The 15,910-nt window shown below is 46.7% G+C and overlaps 1 protein-coding gene across 1 annotated transcript; it reads right to left on the bottom strand.

The window, feature by feature from the left end:
- Nucleotides 1-2,155: 2,155 nt before the first annotated feature.
- Mfsd2b (MFSD2 lysolipid transporter B, sphingolipid) lies at nucleotides 2,156-14,199 on the bottom strand. The gene is made up of 14 exons (XM_077105231.1): nucleotides 13,867-14,199; nucleotides 10,323-10,448; nucleotides 9,092-9,216; nucleotides 8,459-8,582; nucleotides 8,047-8,125; nucleotides 7,831-7,961; nucleotides 5,968-6,058; nucleotides 5,732-5,853; nucleotides 5,226-5,309; nucleotides 4,894-4,974; nucleotides 4,589-4,698; nucleotides 4,155-4,298; nucleotides 3,631-3,807; nucleotides 2,156-2,180 (listed from the first exon to the last, which is right to left on the bottom strand). The coding sequence occupies exons 1-14, from the start codon at nucleotides 14,197-14,199 to the stop codon at nucleotides 2,156-2,158; spliced, it is 1,752 nt and encodes a 583-aa protein (XP_076961346.1).
- Nucleotides 14,200-15,910: the final 1,711 nt, after the last annotated feature.

The following is a 15,910-nucleotide window of genomic DNA, read 5'->3' as shown; positions in this document are numbered from 1 at the left end:
CAGGGATGCTGTACCACTGAGCTTCATCACCAGCCCTTTCTTATTTTTTTTATTTTTTAATAATTTTTAAATATTAAAAATAGTTGTAGATGGACACAATACCTTTATTTTATTATTTTTATGTGGTGCTGAGGATCAAACCCAGTACCTCACATGTGCTAGGCAGGTGTTCTACCACTGAGCCACAACTTTAGCCCCTCTGTTTTTCATTTTAATACAGGTTCTCACTAAGTTACCCAGGCTGGGCTCAATGTGGCTTAATTTTTGCTAGCCTAGTAATTTTTTTTTAATTTTAAAAAAATATTTATTTTTTAAAAGTAGTTAAACACAATACCTTCATTGTATTTATTTTTTAATGTTGTTCTGAGTATATAACCCAGTGCCTCGTGCATGCTAGGTGAGCATTCTACCACTGAGCCACAACCCCAGTATAGCCTAGTAATTTTAAATGGTATCTTACTATGATCCTAATTTTTTCTTACACACCAGAGATGATCTAGATATTTATTAGCCATTCAAGTTTTCTGTTTTACAGAATGCCTATTCATGTCTTTTGCTCAAATTTTTGTTATCTTTTTCATGTTCTAAGGACTTTTGTTGTTATTGTTTTATATATACATAATGGAGTTTACTTAGCCATAAAGAAAAATGAAATTATGTCATTTGTTGGTAAATGGATGGAACATCATGCTAAGTGAAATAATCCAGACCCAGAAAGTCAAAGAGCAAATGTTTTTTTCATTTGTGAATGGGTTTCAGAGGATCCATCCACTGTCAGCTGACTCCATAGCTGTGGGCCTGGAGTGAGGCAGAACATCATGGTCAGAGGGCCTGGCAGAGGAAAGCAGCCCAAGACATTACAGCCAGGAAGCAAAGAGAGTGTGCATATGCAAGCAAGGTTCTTTTTTATTATTTATTTACATTTAAAAATATTATTTTTAGTTGTAGATGGACACAATACCTTTATTTTATTTATTTTTATGTAGTTCTGAGGATTGAACCCTATACCTCATATGTGCTAGGCAAGCGCTATACCACTGGAGCCACAACCCCAGCCTCAAAGCAGGGATTCTTAACAGATTCTAGATGTCATTAATATTTTTTTTATCTTTGTCCATTTTCTTTGTTTATGGTATTTTTTGAACATTTATTTTTTTTATAACCCATAAGTTTTTATTTATTTATTTTTATTTATATAAAACAGCGGAATGCATTACAATTTTTAATTTTAATGAAGTCCTGTTTATCTTTCCTTTTATGGGAATTTTATCTTTCACATTTATGTCTTTAATCAGTATTCTGCTGTTTTCTTCTAGTAATTCCTTATCTTATAAATCTTAAATTCATTATGAGTGGATTTTTTTTTTTTTTTTTTTTTTTTGAGGTACTGGGGATTAAACCCAGGAGCATTCTACCATTGAGTTCCATCCTCAGCCCTCTTTTTTATTTTTTGAGGCAGGGTCTCACTAAGTTGCTGGTGTTGAACTTGTGGTCCTCCTGCCTCAGGCTCCAGAGTGGCTAGTTTCTGTGTCTTCAGATGTCCACTGGAGCCTCAGAACTAAAGAGTCTGTATGTCTGTCCTTCTGTTGGAATTTTGCCATCTAATCAGCTTGGTTGGGCCTAGTATTACCGTAGAGAGTTGTAGGCCAGGCTGGATAGGGCTTCTTTTTTCCAGAAATAGTTGCTATTAGGATGCTTTTTACATCAAAGGCTGCCTGGGGCTGGGTAGTCAGAGGTACAGACCTATGTGAGAGAGTCTGGTTGACAGGTGAGAGATGCCATGTTGGGATTTTGAAGCCCAGACCAGTCCCTTTGGGAGACTCAGGGAAGATTTACTGAAGACTCCACATGCCAGCAAATGCTGTGGGCTTAACTGCTAGGTAGGTGCTCAAGGGCTGAGTCAGGAGAGGGACTTAAGACCTCTAAAACACAGGTTCCTGCTGTCCCAGCTCATGGGAAGTTCTCTCACACTTCCTTTCTGGTTCTGGGATTGAATCCAGGGGGTGCTCTACCACTAGCTATACCCCTAGCCCTTTTAAAATTTTTTATTTTGAGACAGGGTCTTCCTGAGTTGCTCAGACAGGCATCAAACTTGTGATCTTCTTGCCTCAGAATCCTGGGGTTGCTGGGATTACAGGTGTGTGTCCTTCAAATTTTAAGCGAGGCTGTAGCTGGTCCTCCTGTAGAAAGGGAAAGACAAGGAGAAAGATGAGGGTGAGGTGCCTCTGCCCTGCCACAGAGCCTCCTGGAAGTTTGAGTGGCAGTTCCTTATCTTCCAAGAAACCTCCCTTTTGACAGCCCCCTTGAAGCTGCCACCCTCTTCCTCCATCTCCCACCAAACATTTCCCTGCCTGGCTGGCACTGCCTGGGTGAGGTGCATGATCTCAGTAGTACCCTTTTTTTTTTTTAAGTTGTAGATGGACACAATGCCTTTATTTTATGTGGTGCTGAGGTTCAAACCCAGTGCCTCACTCTACCACTGAGCCACAACCTCAGTCTTCAGTATTACTCTTTTGAATAGTCCAAGGACACCAACACTGAGCCATGAGGAGCAGATGATGCCACTTATTCCCACCCTGTATGGTGCTGTGTGTGGACTCTTGCCCATGTGCTTTAAGTGTAGGATATGTGCTTGCTAATGAGTCTGCTGGGCTGGACGTGGTGATATGGTTCGTGCATTCCCTGAGTACCTACTTGGCCTCAGGTCGTATTCCTCTCCTGGGGTACAAAAATGGATAGAACAATAGTCCCAGCCTTCAAGACGCACACATTTTTCTGGGAAGACCAGACAGTGAGCAGACCTTCCCCATGCAGTGGGATTGTGCTCTGGCAGGGGGAGGACAGGCTGGGAGGACTACTCCATGCAACCATGGGAAGGAAGTGCAAGAGACTTCCGGGTTTGGCTTTAGGGTGAATGTTGGTGCCATTCACTGAGACAGATGCCGGAGGAGTTGAGGGGAAGAAGAGTTTATGGCCCACTGAGCCTGATTGTCATGCTGTGGGATAGCAGGTACACATGTCCAAATGAGTGAAATATGTGGATGTGGAACTTGAAGTTCAAAGTAGAGGGCAGCTTTAGGAGCCACCAAGTATGAGGTGCTCTAGGTCACACAAGTAGATGAGGTATGGGGGGATGGGAAACAAAAGAATAGGGGATCAAAGAGGGAACCCTCACATACCCCCATCTACTAGATAGTCCTAGGAACATCAGAAAGGGCGCCAGAGACCGAGGGTGGTGATGCAGGCCTATAATCCCAGTGGTTCAGGAGGCCGAGGCAAGAGGATTGTGAGTTCAAAGCCAGCATCAGCAAAAGCGAGGCACTAAGCAACTCAGTAAGAACCTGTCTCTAATAAAATACAAAATAGGGCTGGGGATATAGCTCAGTGACCAAGTGACCCTGAGTTTAATCCCTAGTACCCCCCCCCCAAAAAAAAAGAAAGAAAAGGCAAAAAAATAAAAAATAAAAAGAGACCAGAGTAGAAGAAAATAGAGGACCAAATGGTATCACTGAAGCTGAGTTTCCTAAAGGCAGAATGGCTCAGCTGGGTGGCACAGCAGATCTGTAGGCTGATGTTAGGTCATTCGTGTGTCTCCCTGTCTGTTTTGATCAGTGTACCCAGGATGCCTACCTCCGAAGGCTTAGCTGGAAGGAGGTGTCCTGACTTGGCACCTTGGGAGTGGGGCCAACCATGAGGATGCACAGACCAGCCAGGATCATGCAGGTGGGCACAGCACCGATGAGGACTTTGAGGGTGACCACTACTTCCTCTGCCTGCTTGCAGGCTCCTGCCTTATATCCTGCAAACCTGGAGAAATACCACCCCACCCCAACAGTCATATCTTTCAGAGCCTGGGTGGGAGGCTCACAGATACCCACCCCCACACTCTCCTGAAATGTGACTTAATATTTCCTGGCCAGATCAGCCTAATGGTGGAAGAGGGAATGTCGAGGATAGCAGGAATGAATGCCGAAGGAGCCGAGAAGACTGGCAGCAGGGGCTTGGGAGGTGGTACAGACTCTAAGAGAGGCTCCAAGTCATGTGCACCAGGTTCCCCACACTCTCTATGGGTGGCCCCTAGTTGGGAAGAGAGGGGGATTTGCCCTCTTCCCACTGTTTTTTTGTGCCTCTGGTATACCCAGCCCTGGACTGACTGCAGACTGAGGGTGGAGATGCCCAGGGCGCCAGCGCCTGAAAGTTTGGTGAAGAAAACATAGGATGCATAGAAGATGGTCTCTAGGCCAGGGCCGTGCCGGTGCTGCAGCTGGAAATCATCCACCACATCTGGCAGAATGGACCTGGAAACAGGTGCATGGAGTTAGCACTCTTCATCCCCTTGACAGCCAGCAGCCTGTGGGCTCTCTGGAGACAAATGTGTCAGTCTTCTGTGATCAAAACCAGGACAGACCCCCAGAGAGCCAGCAGTTTGTGTGCTTGTATTCCCCACCCCCACCATTCTTGCCATTGGTGCCCTTTAGGAGGATTCTAAGGAGGGAGCTTGTGGCCTTTATCTCCTGCTCAGAGTGGACCCAAAATAGCAGGTTGGCCCAAAGGAATGGATATCCCCCCTTCCCTTCACCCAGCCTACCATGGTAGCAGCAAGGACACAGCAGTGCTCACACCAGAGACAAAGGCCACAACATATGCCACAGGTGCTGTGGGCACGGCAGCCAGTAAGATTGCAAAAGGCACCATCATCTGGGGAGACAGACACACAGGCTGGTCCCTCCACCCACTCCCTGGGCTTGTTCTTTCATTCCCACACTCACTGCTCTTTGAGCCCTGGGCCTGGTCAGCAGACACAAAGACCAGACACAGATTGAGTCCTGCTGGCTTCAGGAGACCCAGGCATGGTCACCTCCCCAGGCACCCCTAGCCTTCCTTCTGACTCACAAAGATCCCGAAGGCTGGTGTCCTCTTCCCAAATCGCTGGAGAACCCACTCCCACAAGGGGGTGCTCAGCACAGCTGAGACCTGTGGCAGACAGCAGCATCACAGCAAGGCCCTGCAGCCAGCACTCGACCCAGCACCTCAAAGCCCAACCATGACCTTGCCCCTGGTTTGAATTAGCAGCTATTAACCTCGACTCTGCTCCCAGTTCCACCCTCTACTGTAGGTGACTAAGACCAAAGCCAACTACAGAATGTTGACCGTTAGAACACTGACCACACATCCCCAGCTCAGGGCCTTAGGTGCCCTGGCCTCCACCACCCAGGTCCCCTCACCAGGATGATGAGCACCAAGTTTTGGACGTGGTCTTGGAGCCGGGAGGCATGAGTACAGAACAGGACCAGGTAGCTCTGCTCCACCTGAGGAGGAGAACAGGAGGTGGGCATATGCAGGGAATGGCAAAAACTCAGAAATCAGAGGCAGGGACAGGGTCTCAAGTCTGGCCTCTTTGGGATCTTGAGCTCAGGTCACTGTCAGCATCATGCAGTCACCCCACAAAGGACGCTTTTCTTCAACAGACAGAAGCACTATTCCTAGTTCATCATCACCCCCAGCACAGCTAAGAGCAGTTGGACTTGACTAAACTTCAGGTAACATAAGAGGAAACCACCCCAGACACTGTCAGCTTCCTGGGGCTTAAGGCCCCCAATCCCCACCTGACTCTTTTCCCAGCACATTTCTCTGAGCCGAAGACCCACCCCAGGTTCCCCCCTACAAAACTCAAGCCAAAAGACTGAACTCTGGACCTATGCAAGAGAGGGGATCAGGTGGCCAGAGATACCTGAACAGCAGTTGAGATGAACAGGAAGGAGACCACTAGCTTCAGATAGGGTGGGTGCCGGGCAGTGAGGCCCAGCCCAGCCAGGAAGCCCAGGCCTTGGCCTGAAGCAGAGGCAGAAGGATCTGCAACACAGGAAGGTGACATCTTGGCTTGGTAAGATTCAACACCAAAACCCACCCCCAAGAGGAGTCCTGCTTCCAGTTCTGGCCTCCCATTTCCTCGAAGTGCCTCCATACCTGGCTGTTCCTTCACCCCTAGGCAGAGCAAACCGCTGCAAACGTGGTAAGTCACCACCACCACGGCGGCTGCAATGGAGTAGAGACGAGTCTGTGGGACAGGACAGAATTGGGTTGGAGGTGATGTCTCCAACCCAGGGAGGCAGGGCCGGAGTACCTCCCAATGGAGCAGAGGAACCCTCAGCTCAAGCCCCAGGTGCTGGGTCCCTCTCTTCCATATCACTCAGAGGTAGGTCTAAGGGCCCAGAATGGTCCTTCACACACATCCAGTTCTGCTGACCCTGTGCTTCCTGCCTGGAAAGGAGGCATTGATGCCACCAGGGGTCAGAGCATTCACTTTCTCATTTAGCAAACATACATTGCCACCGACGTCTGCATGCTAGACCCTGAGGTTATGATGATGAATAAGTGACCTGGCCCATCCATGATAAGGGACTGTGTGTGTGACAGATCTGTGGGCAGACATTTATAGCAGTGTGACACACAATGACCCAGAGGAACAAAACAGAACAGTACTACCTGTTCAGGGGAGATACATAGGTAATAAAAATTGCCCTGGAAGGGGAGGGCAGGATAGCTCGTCCAGGTGCAGTGCATACAGTTCAGCAGGGTGCTGTGCTTGGAGTTTAATGCTCTCTTGTCATGGTCTTGAAAAGCTTGATAATTATTATTATTATTATTATTTTTTTGGTAATTGTAGATGGACAGATGCCTTTATTTTATTTATTTTTATGTGGTACTAAAGATTGAATCCAGGGCCTCACACATTAGGCAAGCGCTAGGCAAGCACTCTGCCACTAAGCTATAGCCCCAGCCTGAAAGCTTGATAATTTTATCTGTGAATTTGTATTGATAAGTGAAGTCTGATGGGACAACAGAACGTGAGCTACCAAGGGTTTTGGCCTCTGCTAACATGAGCATCCACCTCTGCAGATGGGTTCTCTGCCTTTTGCTCTTACTCCTTGTAAATAGGAAATACTAATTTAAAAGCAAACAAAAATACCAACATGAAAGGGTTCAGAGAACATAAAGAGGAGGCCCACAGCCAAGCCTGAGGAGGGGTGGGCTGTACCTAATCCTGAAGACAAGGGCTACCCATATTCAAACTCTGAAAATGTTCCTTGATGGGAGGCTGAAGTAGGAGGATCTCAAGTTCAAGGACAGCCACAGTAACTTAGTGAGGCCCTAACACAAAATAAAAAAGGGCTGGGAATGTGGCCCCCAGGTTCAATCCCAGTACCAAAAAAAAAAAAAAAAAAAAAAAAAAAGAAGTTTGGATGGTTCAGAGGGAGGAGTAAAGGTATGCTCAGGGTTCTGGAGGATAACAGTGTCATTTGCTTAAGGAAAAAGGGAAGACATAGAAGATAAACGTGATGGATAAAATAGATGTGCATCCCCTAATTGCTGAGGAAGGACCTACTCTAAGGGAGAGGAAGAAGCTTGTTCCCCGTTTCCACTTCTCGCTTCACACTGGGGTCAGCTGGTTGAGGTTGGGGTTGGGGTTGGGAAAGGGCCATAGGAGGACCATGAAAGCACAACAAACCCTTCTGCCCCCTCCCTACTGTACACTTCCTGCCCCTTCCTGGTGTGCCCCCTCAACAGTCCTTTCTCTGGTGGTAGCCTCCTCCCTCCAGGTGGCCTGCTGACCCACTGTTTTGTTTTATGATGAGCAAGAACCCAGGGTTTAGCAGAGGGCAGTGGGCCTGCACTTGGGACTCATGCACTTAGCTAGGGGAGCAGGGAAGGAATGAGGGTGCAGTGAGCCCCCTGCCTCAAAGATGAAGAGACAAGGTGTGGAGAGAAGTAGCCCTGGAGGAAGGAAGTAACTCTGCAGAGGGGGTCCTGGCCACCTTGGACACTCACGGCATCCGGGGAGATAGCAGCAGGCACTGGGAGCTCAGTGTCCACACAGTGGTTGGACCGGTGGGCACCAGACACAATGAACCCATGGACAGTGGCTCCCATCAGTGTCCCCACCATCTCCATAGTCATCCCTGGAGACAGAGCATGTGCAAGGTGAGTGAGCCAGTAGCAGTGTCCCAGGGCATCATCCTCACCCAACCCCAGGGCTGCACTTACGGTATGCGGTAGCAGAATCCCGCTCCGTGGGACTGGGGGTGAGGAGCATAGTGAGCGCTGTGTAGGGCACCTGGAAGAACTGGGGAGGCAGGCAGAGCTCAAGCTGGTCCTCACCATGCAGATCACCAAGTAGAAACCCCACTTTGCCACACAAAGGCCCACAGCCATCCTGTCCCATCCTGGTACCCAGGAATCAATCTGCTATATGCATGCTAGTTACCTAAGCTCAGAGATAGGGGCTCAAAAGCAGGAGAGGGCACCTGGTCCAAGTAGGGACAGCAGAGCTAATTTTAAGTGTCTAGGCACTGGTGGGGAGGTGAGAGCAGTGTGGTCCCCAAGCCCCCAGTCCCAGTATTGGCCACAGCAGTGAGGTTTCTCAGAACCAGGGCAGGAAGGGAGGACACCTGTTTACCGTGGCCGTAGCCTGGAACAGGCAGTAGAAGGTGGTGTACCAGAGGCCACGCAGGCTGGTGAAGGGGGGCAGGAACCACAGGAAGAAGTAGGCCAGGGCGATGAAGGGTGTGCAGCCGAGCATCCTAAAAAATACACAGTGAAGCACCTGCAGCACCAGGTTGGGGACACCCTTCTCTGCCCCTGGGGTTGCCCTGGGCTGGGGCTCTCAGGGTGGGAGCCATGGAGAGGGAAGCAAAGAGTAGAGTGGAGAGTTGGGGACGGGGCATTCATTGCCGGGACTCTGACTGGGGCACGTGGGTGCTCAGTGGTGCCAGTCCCAGTTTAAGAGCACTGGGGCACAAGCCAGTTGCACTTCCTCTGAGACCTTCCCTGGCTTCCAGCCTAGCCTGACCACACTGAGCCACAGGCCAGGTCTGGGAGCCTGAAGAGACTTGTCTAATCCTATGCCCTCTGCTAAGGAACAGTCCCCAAGAATGTCTCTGAACATGGCACACAGGCCGACCCCAGTGTACCAAACAGTCCAGTCTCATCCTCTAACCATTGGCAGGGTGTCCACTAACAAGCTGTGACCAATAGTGACCTCAGAGACAGGGGTAGGTGCCTGGATCCTAAAAACCAAAGGGCTGCTCACCAGGGCATTAGTCGTCCAGACCCTCTCCTCCTGCTTCTGTTGATGAAGAATCCAGCTACAGGGTCGGCAGCTGCCCCAGACACCCTCCCTCCAAACAGGACAAGTGATACATAGGCAGCAGGAATCTGAAATCCATAGGGGAGGGGATTAAGAGCCAAGACCCAATAGAGCCAGAGAGGGTATCCAGGTTTGTTGGTCAGCAAGAAGGGGGACCTGGGAACATCTGGGGCTAAAGCCACAGTGGAATATGCTGCTCAATGACCTCCTGCCCAAGAAACCAATCCAGAAGCTTCCAAAGGTACATCTGTGCTAGTGAAAAGGGTTGGGGAAGGAGCTGATTCCTGTGCATTGGCACTTTGCCATTATTACTGGGTCCAGTCACTTTTGGACAAAACTTGAGGTGCCCTCACCTGGGGGTGGCTCCAAGCAAGAACGGTGCACCTAGGATGATAGAGGTAGCCATTTTTCCACAATAAAAATGTTTGTTTTTCTGACTATATAAATGATGCAGTCTTTAGAAGAACATTCAAGTAATCCAAACATTAAGCAAGATGCACCTGAAATCCCATCATCTTGAGACAATTGCCAAAAGCATTTTGAAAATCATCCTTTCATGCATTTATGTGCACCTGAAGTTATAAATTTTATCTAAATGGGATCAGATCTGTGTCATTTTAAAAAATCATGAGTACCTTGTTTTTTTAAAAAAGTTGTTCTTGCTTACCTTTTATTTTACACCATTCCACCCTACAGCCAACATGAACAACCCGGTGCATATCCTTCTATAATTTTCTCTGCACTATTTTAATCACATACTGACACATGTATACTTATGCACACACGCAGTGCACATCTTTGTTTTGCTAAAATGGAGCCATTTTATATACTCTACAACTAGCTTTTCATTTTTGACAGTGAATCATGAAGTCCCTCCATGTCAACTGGTATAGATCTCTCTTTTGAATGGCTGCAAGCACAATAGTCTATTTTGTGGATTAATACCACTTACTTATCTAAGTAAGTGGCTTATATATTGTTGGGCATCCAACAATGTTTCTTATTTTAGCATTATAAACAGACTGCAGTAAACATCCTTGGGAGATTCACTAAATAGCATTTGGCTTTTTGTTAGGTTTGGATCAAAGAACTGTCATCAAGGATGGGAGGGTGAAGGACAGGTGGGGATGAAAGACCAGACACCAAGGGGCCCCAAGCTACTGCCCACACTCACCTGTGCCACATCAAGCAGGAACAGCTGTAGGTAAAAGGCTATGGCGCTGGAAGCTACCTGGTTGGGGATCCCACCAAAGCCATAGCACACCTTCGTACAGAATGAGAGGCGACCAGTTCTGCTGTCCTGAGGAGACACAGTAAGTCATCCCTACCCAATCTGCGAGTCATAAAACATCTCCCCAAGCCCCCGTGACTTCCATGGGCATCCTTGAGTCCGTATGATTTTTTTAAAAAATTATCTTGTTTTTATGTGGTGCTGAGGATTGACCCACTGCCTTACACATGCAAGCAAGCATTTTACCACTAAGCCCCAGCCCCCTAATGAGGTTTTTTTATGGTGTTTCTAGCAACCTCTTAGCTCCATCTTGTCCCAAAATGATCCTAATGGGAAGTGAGAGAGAATTTACAACAAAAAAAATTTCTAAACCATGACCTCTAAACCTTTCCAGGGGGAAGTTCTTTCTTATATTTCCCCCCATACTTCCTGCTAGAGCCTGCTTTAATTTATTGAATCAGCAATCAGAGTGGACTGTGAGTCAGGAGACTTGGGCTTGAGTCTCTTCTGTGCCACCTACTCTCTGTGTGACATTGAATAAATCACTCTGTCTTTTCAAGTCTTGTCTTCCTCATTGGCCAAATGTAATATAATATCCTTGCCAATTTCACAAGGTTGTTTTGATTAGTGAATGAGGCAGGGGCTTTGAGAACTGAGGACTTCTGCAAGCTAGTTCTTGAACCCCTGAAATCAGCTATACTGAGGGTATTTACAAACATAATTCAGAGTCTCTCCCTGCCTTTTCTTTTCCTGGATAGACAGTTTATCAGTCCATCACTGACACAATGTTTATGAGCAGAGAGTGTATGTATCTATCCCACAAGCCTGGAGCTATCCAGGGAGCTCCTGAGGATTTGACTGCCTACCCACAATCTCCCAATGGACACCTGATAAGCATGAGCCTAGTGTGGCTCCTGATTTGCATCCCACAGTCTAGACCAGCTCCTAACCCTGTTCCTATTGCATTAAATGGCACCAGTCTTCTTAGTGGCTCAGGCCACATCGATTCCTTTTTTTTTTTCCCATTCCCCTGTCTAATCTATCATTGAGAGACTCATAAGTGGCTTCTCTACTTCTGCATCTGCTCCTTACAACTTGACCTCCCATGAAACAGCTGATGTGGGTTTTTATATAGTCCAGTACTAGAAACTGGACCCAGGGGCACTCTAGTATTGAGTCACATTCCCCGCAAGTCACCTTTTAAAAAAATCTTGAGACAGGGTCTCACTAAGTTTCTGAGACTGGCCTCGAACTTAGTCTTCTTGCCTCAGCCTCCAGAGTTGATAGGATTATAGGTGGGTGCCACTGTGCTTGGCTAGCCAGTGATTTTTAAAAATATAAATCAGATCATGTCTTCTCTGCTTAAAACCCTCCAAGAGCTTGCCATAACATTTTGAATGAGATGCCAAGTCTTCACCATAGCCTGTAGAACCCGCGCTGATCAGCCCCCACTTCCCTATCCTCTTCACTTCAAATAGCCCTCCTTCAGCAGGAGCCAGGTCCTGTTGCTGCCTCTGGGCCTTTGCACTTCCCATTTCTTTGCCTGTCTTCTGTGTCTTCCAAGAGCTGACTCCCTTTCATTCAGGTCTGAGTTTAAATGTCACCTCCTCAGGCCTGGGGATGTAGCTAAGCTGTAAAGCATGAGGCGCAAAAAAGGAAGAAAAAAAACTTGTAAATGTCACCCTTTATATTCCCTGATGACTCAAGTTTCTCAAGTGTACTGTTTGGTATATTTTCTATTTATTCCCTAACAGAATGTAAGCTCTCCGAGAGCACAAACTGTAACTCACCATGGTATCTACAGTACCTAGAACAATGCTTTATATATAGTGAGTGTTCAATATATATTCTTGGAAGCAGTGAATGGCTAGCAACAATTGGATGCTATTTCTTGAAGAGATGTTGGGGCTCCCCTTTTCTCCTTTGCTTGGAGATGGGAGAGAATTGGAAGAAGTAGAGCTTGCCTATTTTGGTATCTTGAACACTACAAGCAGGTTCTTCTGAAGGGAAGGTCGTCCCAGATAAAGGTTTATCATACCCTTTGCATACTTCCTATGCATGGGGGGAAACCACACTTGAGGCAGGACATGTTATTTTCTGACATCTGTGTGAACATTATTTCAACTTCCAAAAAAGCTAAACAACAGAATTCAACATGATAGCCTTCCTCTCCTCCATAATAGAAGTCTTGTTCACCCCTAAATGGGCCTAACAAGTTTTTAGAACATAGAAGGCCCTCAAGAAAAAAAAAATTGAATTATGGTTAAGCCGGGTGCGATGGTGCACACTTGTAAGCCCAGCTACTTGGAGGCTGAGGCAGAAGGATCACAAGTCTGAGGTCAGCCAGGGCAACTTAACAAGACCCTGTCTCAAAAAATAAAAAGGACTAGGGATGTAGCTCAATGATAGAGCACCCCTATGTTTAATCCTCAGTGTGCGTAGGTGGCTGGGGTGGGGGGAGGCAAAAAATTCCAACTGACACTAAAGATACAATCTTGGAGTCTTCAGGGAGACAGTTTTACCAACTTAAATCATTAGCCCTTCACAGTCCACAGAGTTTTATAATTAGGCAAACTAGCTGTGTGAACTTGCTGAGCTGTTGTGTCCTCACACTAATATATAGACACATAGGGCTGTTAGGAGGATGCTGGCACTTCATTGACAGCAGTTGTTTCCCCCTTTTGCCCTTAATCTCAATCCAAATTTCTAAATTTCTCTAGAAAATGAGAATATTCAGCCTTCTCATTCACTTTTTTTTTTTTTTAATTAAAGAGAAGGGTTCTGCTATATTGCCCAGGTTGGTTCTGAACTCCTGGAATCAAGTGATCCTCCTGCTTCAGCCTCCCCAGTAACTGGGACTACATGTGTGCCACCAAGCCCTGCTCTCACTTCTTTGTTGGAGGCCATAATTCCTGGCCCTGAAAGTAAGCACCAGGTCAAGATAGGGAACTGAGATGGTGGTCAAATGAAGCCACAGAATACCTTGACTATGGGGCTGGGAGCACACGTTGCATTCAATATCACACCATTTGGAGGTTCCTAACCTCTTGGGCCCTCAGTCGCACCCCAAGAGCCGAATAGGAGGTGATCTATGGGGCCAGTCTCCCTAAGGAGAGCCTAGTGCCTGGAAAACACCAGGGTTTGAGGCAGAGACTGAGGCCACAGGATCTGTCTGGACTCTGGGAAAGGGAGGCAGCCCTCTCACACATAGCTCAAAGGCCCTCCCTGCCCAGGAGACTTGTAGCGTGTGGACAAGAGCCATGGCCTGGCAATAAGACCAGAGACCTGCCCTGGTCCTGCTGAACTGTTTGAAAGAATCCAGCAAGTTATTTCACTTAGATCATTTCCCATCCTGTTCTCTTTGGGACACCTAATGTCCTCAGCCTCCCTGCTAGGTCAACCTGAAGAAGAGACTGCGAATGGGCATGCACAGCCTCAGCTCTCAGCCCGGTCCAGCCCGCTCCCTCTTGCCCTGCTTGGCGCTCACCGAGCCCATCTCCACCGTTTGCTCCCCGGGTTGGGACAGCGGCGCCTCTGCAGCCTGGGCAGATGGGGATCCAGGGGGCGCTGCCATCGTGCAGCAGCTCCAACGGCGGTGGTTGTCCTGGATGTCATCATCGGCGGGAGTGGTGGCCTCGGCCCAGTGGGCGCGGCCGGGGCGGGGAGAGCTGGCTGTGTGCGCCCTCAGAGACGCAGCTGCCCCAAGAGGCAGCACGCAGGGAAAGCCAGAAACCCCAGAATTCGTGGTTTCATTTCTCCCAGAGGAAACACAACGGACCAAATTCACCAGGCTAAGGTCTCCTAAGTCCTTCGGGACCATGTTGTGGATCCCCAAAGGAGTGAGCGCTCTGCAGAGAGAAACCCTTCAGCTGAATCCCCAGGGGTGAAAGCCAGCATATAATAATAGTTTATTTTTTAAATGAAGCAATAAGCCATAGCAGGGGAGCACGCTTGTAATACCAGTTAAAAGCAAGCATGGGTTGAAGCTCAGCGCTAGAGTGCCCCTGGGTTCAGTCCCCAGTGTCACAATAAACAAACAAGAAGAACAGAATCGACTTGCTCAGAGTAAGATTATGACTGAATAGGTTTTCAACCTGATTTGACAGTGGATGCCTGAAATGCACATTTTCCAGTCTCTCATGCAGTGATCATTATGTCCTTGTAACCAAGTCTGGGCCAGAGAACAAAAGCAGAATGGTGTGTACAATATCCCTGAAAGGGCCTTAACACAGAAGGGGCTACACAATGTGCAAAAACTGAAAACGTACCCCAGAACTTAATACGAGGTTACAACGATGAAACTCTTAGAAAATAGGAGCAAATCTTCACCATATTAGGGTAAACAACCGTTTCTTAGAATACCACAAGCACAAGCTGGATTATATCAACATGAAAAATGTGCTGCAAATAATTCCAATGAATGAAAAGAATGGGAGAAAATACTTGCAAATTTTCATGGATTTGTACTGAGATATATACATAGCTCATAACATTAGGAAAGCAATCCAATTTAAAAACATACAAATAGACAATAAACACATAAAAAGATGCTCATATCATTAGGGAAATAAAAAATCAAAGCTACACTAAGGCTTTTATAATACAAAAGACAGACAACAAGTACTGGGGAGAATATAGAGTAACTAGAATCTTCAAACACTGCTGGTGGGAAGGTAAACCAGTGAGCCCCTTAGAAAAGTATGGCAGTACTTCAAAATGTTAAGCAGAGTTTTTATCAATTCCAGTCCTCTGTATAACCCCTAGAGAAATGAAACATGTTCACATAAAAACTAGAACACAAATGTTAATTAGCAGCAATACACACACACACCTTTGATACATACATAGATACAGATGTATACACACATATGTAACATGTAAAATAAATTTGCCCCAAACTGGAAATAACTCCAAATGACCTCAGGTTATGAGTAGTTACATAAAATATGGTATATAAATATAATGAATTATTTCTGGGCAATAACAAGGAATGAAGGGTTGATACCTGCTACACCAAAGTGAATCTTGAACACATTATACTAAGTGAAAAAAAAAGCCAGTCAAAAAAGACCAGCTATTGTGATTCCCTTTGAAATGTCTAGAATAGACAAACACATAGAATGTAGATTTGTGGTTGCCTAGGATTGGGAGCAGGGAGTAGCTATGATATTTCTTTTGGAGAGGATAAACATTTCCTGAAATTAGATTGAGGCGATGGTTGTACAATGTTGCAATATGCTATACTAAAAACCAATGATCCCACACTTTAAATGGGTGAACTGCATGGTATGTGATCTATAGCTAAATAAAATTATTTATATTTTTGTGGTTTTGGGGATTGAACCCCGGGGTGCTCTACCACTGAACTATATCCCCAGCCCTTTTTATTGAGACAGTTGCTGAGGCTGGCCTGGAACTTCTGAGGAGTTACTGAGATTACAGGTGTGTACCACCATGCCTGGCCAGTAGTCAACTTGTGCTGAGATTACAAATGAATGATATGGGAGTCTGATAATTTCATGAAGTTATCC

Source organism: Callospermophilus lateralis, chromosome 14 (assembly GCF_048772815.1).
Source record: "Callospermophilus lateralis isolate mCalLat2 chromosome 14, mCalLat2.hap1, whole genome shotgun sequence".
Lineage (NCBI taxonomy): Eukaryota > Metazoa > Chordata > Mammalia > Rodentia > Sciuridae > Callospermophilus > Callospermophilus lateralis.
Note: the sequence above shows the minus strand (reverse complement) of the source record. Positions and strands in the feature narration are given on the sequence as shown.